Source organism: Meles meles, chromosome 21 (assembly GCF_922984935.1).
Source record: "Meles meles chromosome 21, mMelMel3.1 paternal haplotype, whole genome shotgun sequence".
Classification (NCBI taxonomy): domain Eukaryota; kingdom Metazoa; phylum Chordata; class Mammalia; order Carnivora; family Mustelidae; genus Meles; species Meles meles.
The window spans coordinates 32,385,323-32,391,779 of NC_060086.1; the positions used below are offsets into that span (position 1 = coordinate 32,385,323).

Consider the following 6,457-nt stretch of genomic DNA (forward strand, 5'->3'; position numbering starts at 1 on the left):
CTCTGGGGTGCCTGGGGGGCTCAGTGGGTTAAGCCTCTGCCTTCAGCTCAGGTCATGGTCCCAGGGTCCTGGGATTGAGCCCCACATCAGGCTCTCTGCTCAGCGGGGAGCCTGCTTCCCTCTGTCTCTCTGCCTGCTGCTCTGTCTACTTGTGATCTCTCTCTCTGTGTCAAATAAATAAAATTAAAAAAAAAAAAAAAGAAGAAGAAGAAGAACCAAACCTCAACATATCAATTACATCTCAATAAAGTAGGGGGAAGGGGCACCTGGGAGGCTCTGTCATTAAATGTCTGCCTTCAGCTCAGGTCATGATCCCAGGGTCCTGCAATGGAGCCCCGCATCAGGCTCCCTGCTCTGCAGGAGGCCTGCTTCTCCCTCTCCCACTACCCCTGCTTGTGTTCCCTCTCTTCCTGTGTCTCTCTCTGTCAAATAAATATAATCTTTTAAAGCAAGCAAGCAAGCAAGCAGGAATGGGCAGGGGACAGGACACCAAACCTCACATTATCGCCTCTTACCTTTTTGTACTTCAGCAAGACTTCTGTCACAGTCCCACCAAACCGAACAGTTTTTCTTGGAGGAGAATTAAAGAAATCATTCTCTAATGTAAGCATATCTGAAAGCCTGTAGAACCAAGATTATCACACTATTAAGTGCAGGACAGAGAATAATAAACATTGTAATAGTCAATATTTATGGAGCCAACATCATTCCATGGGACTATTGCTAAAGTCCTAGCTGGCCTCCTTGCTTCCACTCTAACCTCCCAAAGTCTTCATTCAGTGATCTAATGATCTTTCCAAAACTTAAAACAGATCCTGCTACTCTACTCTCCTGTTAAATTCTCCGAAGGTTTCCACCTCACTTAGAATATAATTTCAAGGGGCGCCTAGGTGGCTCAGTGGGTTAAGCCTTTGCCTTCAGCTCAGGTCATGATCTCAGGTCCTGGGATTGAGCCCTACATAGGGCTCTCTGCTCGGTGGAAAGCCTGCTTCCCACCTCTCTCTCTGCCTGCCTCTCTGCCTACTTGTGATCTGTCAAATAAATAAATAAAATCTTTAAAAAAAAAAAACAATTTCAAACTCTTTGTCACTGTCTTCAAGGTCCTACATTAAACTGGCCCCTGCCTACCTCTCCGACCTCATCTCCAGTTAACACGCTGCAACCATACTGTCCTTGCTATTCTTCAAACTTGCCAAGCTGATTCCCGTTTCTATTACTGTGCCCTTTATCTGAAATACTCATGCTCCAGATCTAGACACACTGAGTTCCTGTCTTCCTTCAAGCTAAAGGTCAAATGTCAGAGGGGCCAAAATTGAAAGGATCCATCGCCTCACTCCCCCATTACCCTGTTTTTATTTCTTCAGGTTACCTCTACCTGAAACCATGCTATTCTTTTATTTATTTCCCTGATCACTGTCTTTCCCTCTTTAAGCTCTGTTGAGAGCAGATGTCTCTTTTGATAGACTACTGTTTTGAGTGTATAACCACGAAAATATAGGCACTTAATAAATACTATGAAGGATATAATTCCTAAGTGTTTCACAAAGTTTTGTTTTGTTTTTTCCTTTACTCAGAGCGGAGTAGTGGGAGGGAAAAGAGCATCCTACTAATGACTCCAAAAGTTAAACCCCAAAATGTTTTATGGGGATTAGGTGCTTTCAAAGTTAAGAAAGACAGGGACGCCTGGGTGGCTCAGTCGGTTAAGCGTGGGGCTCTTGATTTCGGCTGAGGTCCTGATCTCAGGGTCCAGAGATTGAGCCCCACCTCCAGCGCAGAGCTCAGCGGGGAGTCAGCTTGAGATTCTCTCTCCCCGGGGCCCTCCCCCAGCTCGCTCTCCAACTCTCAGATAATAAATATTTTTTTTTAAAGAAAGAGTTGAGGAAGACTGTTAAAAAACGCGTATGTGGAGACAAATTTCAAACATCAACAGAAAATTACGAGTTCATTTGCCATCAATGACAACGTTCGCCTGATAAATCAAAGAGCTCAACGAACTCTGTCCACGTCTGGACGAAGAAGCGGGAGGGATGAGTAAAGGAGAAGGTAGTCCCCCGGCCCGGGGCGCTACGAGGCAGCCCCGTGGGGAGAAATGGGGACTCTGGAACGGAGAACGGATTCATTTTCCCAGCCCCTCTCCCACCTTTACTACCCGCTTAATGGGCCTGGTCTTACTCCCGAGAACCTGAGATGACCCTCTACCCGCTGCTCCCACGATTCCCTCAGCTCTGCCCCAGGCCCTTTCACATCCGCTGCCCTAACCCCGGTCCCTGGGCTTCGGTCCCAGAGGCACAGAAGGAAGCATCCCGGACTCTCACCCGGTCCTCGACGCGCCCAGCGTCTTGACTGCAGAGGCTGCGGCGGCCGCATTCCCGGGAAACCGCGTGTGAAGCAGCGGGGCCGCCATTGGGCCGGACAAGCGCGACGACTGCGCTTCGCACCGGAAGTCGTGCTCCTAGGGCATGCCCTGTGGCCCGGAAGACGCACGCGCAAGCGGCGGCCTTCAGCCAATCAGGATTCCCGAGTGAGAGCGCGGCGATCCGGGCGGGCTAGAGCGCCGCCAAAGCTCGCGCCCCTCCCCGCTTTGCGTCAGGGCCCCTCCTCGCAGCTGGAGGACTTTCCGCGGGTTGCGGCGTTTGGAGCGTCCACCGCGCTGGCGGAGGAGGGATCTTTGGCGTATCCGAGCGGCACCAGGCGTCGTGAAGGAAGCGCGAGAACCCCCCCGGGAGGTGCTAAGCGGTGGCCGGGTTCCACGAGTATTACCTTGTCGGAGTCAAAGCATCCCTTAGTCAAAGTAAAGAAACTGAGGCTCTAATTAACCCAAACCCGCACAGCGATGGGGCGGCCGAGGGATTCGAATTAGGCTGCTCCACCGAGCATCCTGAGCTCTGTACCCTTGGCGCTACTCTCGCAGACACCCAAACTCATCTTGGGGATGAGGTTTGACGGAGCGATTTGCCCAGAAATCCCCGCGCTGTGGTGGTCTGGCGTGAGAAATCAATGAGTGAGAGGAGACAGTTTGCAAGAGGCGTTAGCCTTTGAACTTAAATTTTTAAGGGAGGTCCAGGGGCCGGCCAGATCAACAAAGCAGCGAAAGGTTTTCCAGCATGGGGAACAGCAGGTGCCAAGGCATGGTGGGTGGGAAGGAAGCAGAGGGAAAGAGGGATTGCCCCTCCCCTCGGTTTCTAGAAATGGGAAATGTTGCAACCTTTGGAAACTGTATAGAACCATCAAAAGAATATTAAACTAACGACAGCAACTTGGTTTTGGCGTTTTTAAAAAGATTTTATTTATTTATTTGACAGAGACAGAGATCACAGGCAGGCCTAGAGGCAGGCAGAGAGAGAGGAAGGAAAGCAGGCTCCCTGCTGAGCAGAGAGCCGGATACGGGGCTCCATCCCAGAACCCTGAGATCATGACCTGAGCTGAAGGCAGAGGCTTTAACCCACTGAGCCACCCAGGCGCCCCAACTTGTTAGATATAAAGCACTGTTCTACTTTGCAACAGTGTAAAATCGGTAACTATCTGCCACCTCCATACAGTCCCAGCATTTCTTTTTTCTTTCTTTCTTTCTGTTTTTAAAGATTTTGTTTATTAATTTGACAGAGAGAGATCACAAGTAGGCAGAGAGGGAGGGAGAAGCAGACTCCCCGCTGAGCAGAGAGCCTGATATGGGGCTCCATCCCAGGACCCTGAGATCATGACCTTAGCGGGAGGCAGAGGCTTAACCCACTGAGCCACCCAGGCGATCCGGTCCCACCATTTCTTATGCCATTGGTTTAGAGTTCCTTCGGAATGTTGGGGAGATATCATCAATGTCCTGAGAGTAGAAGAAATTGCACCCTAACTCACAGATACTCCAAGACAGACTTGGAAGTTGGAATCTCATCCCCACCATCCCCAAAGCAGAAGGAAAAAAAAAATTAAATCACATTCAACGGCACTCTCAAACACTGCCAGTAGAAATCTAGCTCTGCACTGTCAAACAATTTGACAATTATTTTATTCTATCATTTTAAAAGTCTGGCATGCACAAAAAATATGTTAATGCAGGCTATACATTATAATAAAATGAATACCGGTGAATGTATGGCCCAATTTATGAAACAGAACTTTAACCTGTATTGTTGAACCATTTCAACTTTTTAAACCATTTCAACTTTTCTGTATGTGATTACCATATATATTTTAAACTATTATATATATATACTTTTGCTTATCTTTCCATGATAATATTATTTCCTTGCTGCATTATACTTCTGATTTCAGTCCATCCCTGTTGTGTTTCTCTGCCATGTAGCATTCCATTATATGAATATACCATGATTTATATATCCATTTTCTTTTCTTTCTTTTTTTTTTTTTATATTTTATTTATTTGACAGAGAGAAATCACAAGTAGGCAGAGAGGCAGGCAGAGAGAGAGGAGGAAGCAGGCTCCCCACGGAGCAGAGAGCCCAATGTGGGGCTCGATCCCAGGACCCTGGGATCATGACCTGAGCCGAAGGCAGAGGCTTTAACCCACTGAGCCACCCAGGTGCCCCTATATCCATTTTCTTATCACCAACATTTAGATTATTTTTTCCTCCCCTAACCCCTACATATTGCTATGAATATGCTTGTATAGTCTCCTGAATAATGTGTGTAGAAATGTTTCTAGGGTAGACTTTTTGGCTTGGAGGGGATTCAAGACACAGTTGAAAGAGTTTTCCAAAGTGATTGTGCCAATATACACTCCAAGCAATATCTTTCCCTTAAGCTTGAGCACAGCTCCTTATTTTCCCAAAGCACAGTTAAGACTAGATTCCATGTTAAAAAAATTTTCAATGGAAGCTTCAACATAATACAAGGAAAATCTTAAAGCTAAATAGCATAATTCACTGTTGAAGATCTTTAGTCATGTCCCTTCATTGGAGCTCCTCTACTCAGTCACCCTATTCCATGGGCCAACTCATCTTGCCAGGACAAAAGCTTTCTTTATCCAGTCTTTCCTTCCCTGGAGTCCCATCTCTTTTTTATCTCCAGCTCTAATCAAAGAAAGTGAAGACTGGGGACACCTGGCTGGCTCAGGCTGTAGGTTGATCTCAGGGTCTTGAGTTCAAGCCCACATTAGGTATAGAGATTATTTAATAAAAATAAAATAAAATAAAAGGGAGTTCTTGCTTTGGCAGCACATGTACTAAAAAAAACAAAGGAAAGGAAAGACCTCTCTGACAAAAAAACAAAAACAAAAACAACAACAACAACAAAAACACAGAAAGGCAAACAAGCATTAACACAGCAGCCTGCAAAGACAGCCTTGCTCACAATGTAGTCATTCCTTTTTATCACTGTGCATTGCACTTGTTAATAATTGTTCTGAGCTTCTTCATTCCAGAATGAACCTTTGCTTTACTTTCATATACCCAGAAGACCCATTAAACTGTTTTTCAAAAGAGCAGTCTTCCCTGAGAGATGAATTTTACAACCATCCCTAGAGTAATTCTGTTGGTTAAAGCTTCTTGGCTTGAAAGTAACAGAAACTATCTCGAGCTAGCTTAAGCAAACAGGAGAATTTGTTTCTAAGGATACAAGGATATATTAAGGCAACAAAGAATTTCTCATTGACTAAATTTGAGTCAAATGCCCTTCTCTAACTGAATCCAGACAGGTGAGGTCATATTGTACCAAATGGTTTCCAATGAATACTTGCTGTGGATGAGAGGGTCGCTATTAATGCTCAAGAAATGTTTACCCAAAAAAAAAATTTGTTTCCAAATGGCTGAATGGTTGAAAATATCAACAATTTCTAAACAGCAAAACCAATGGGAGGTATCCCATGTGCTCCCGTCCCCTTTCCAAAAGAGTCAACAATTAGTTCATGAATCAATTATCTTTCTAAAAACTCCATTCACTAATGCAAGATCTCAACTGTGTATCTTTAGTGTGTGTGTGTGTGTATAAACTAAAAATCTACCTCTGTAATAGAGGATAAAGAAAGCCTTTAGAACTGTATTTAGCTATATGATCCATTTCCCTACTGATTAAAATAGCATGATAAAGATATACTGTATGATATAAAAACACATTAAGGAGAAGAAAGGCAGCCTAGAAAAGGCATTAGGCTCTAGAGCAATTGCCTTGACCGAGCTCACAGGGTGAAACTTGCAGCTCACCTTTCAGCCCAACTCAGAAACAAAACAAGAAAAGTATTCTTTCGTAGATTGACCAGACTTCTATTTCACCAAACTACTGCTGAAATAATGAGTGAAGCTCTTAATCACCGCCCTCTTCTACTTTCCCAAAAGTAGGGCATCACTTTGTTCATTGTTAAGAAATGTTGCCCATGCCATTTTGCCCAGCAGAGTCAAGTGATGGGAGATCACTTGATGCTGGGAGATGCTGGGCAATTCACATTGGATTTGTGGACAATGGTATGGGAAGCCGTGGTTATGCCACATACAGTCTGTAAGCACACTCT

The 6,457-nt window shown here is 45.2% G+C and overlaps 1 protein-coding gene across 2 annotated transcripts in view; it reads right to left on the reverse strand.

Annotated features, from left to right (window-relative positions):
- The window catches only part of RRN3 (RRN3 homolog, RNA polymerase I transcription factor), a 29,257-nt gene extending 26,832 nt beyond the window's left edge, over positions 1-2,425 (reverse strand). For both annotated transcript variants that reach the window (XM_045993882.1, XM_045993881.1), the window contains exons 1-2: positions 2,316-2,425; positions 516-621 (exon numbers count right to left, since the gene is read on the reverse strand). In XM_045993882.1, the coding sequence (XP_045849838.1) occupies positions 516-621; positions 2,316-2,404 (195 nt within the window). In that variant the 5' untranslated portion in view covers positions 2,405-2,425. The remainder of the gene's footprint in view (positions 1-515; positions 622-2,315) is intronic.
- Between the last annotated feature and the right edge of the window lie 4,032 nt (positions 2,426-6,457).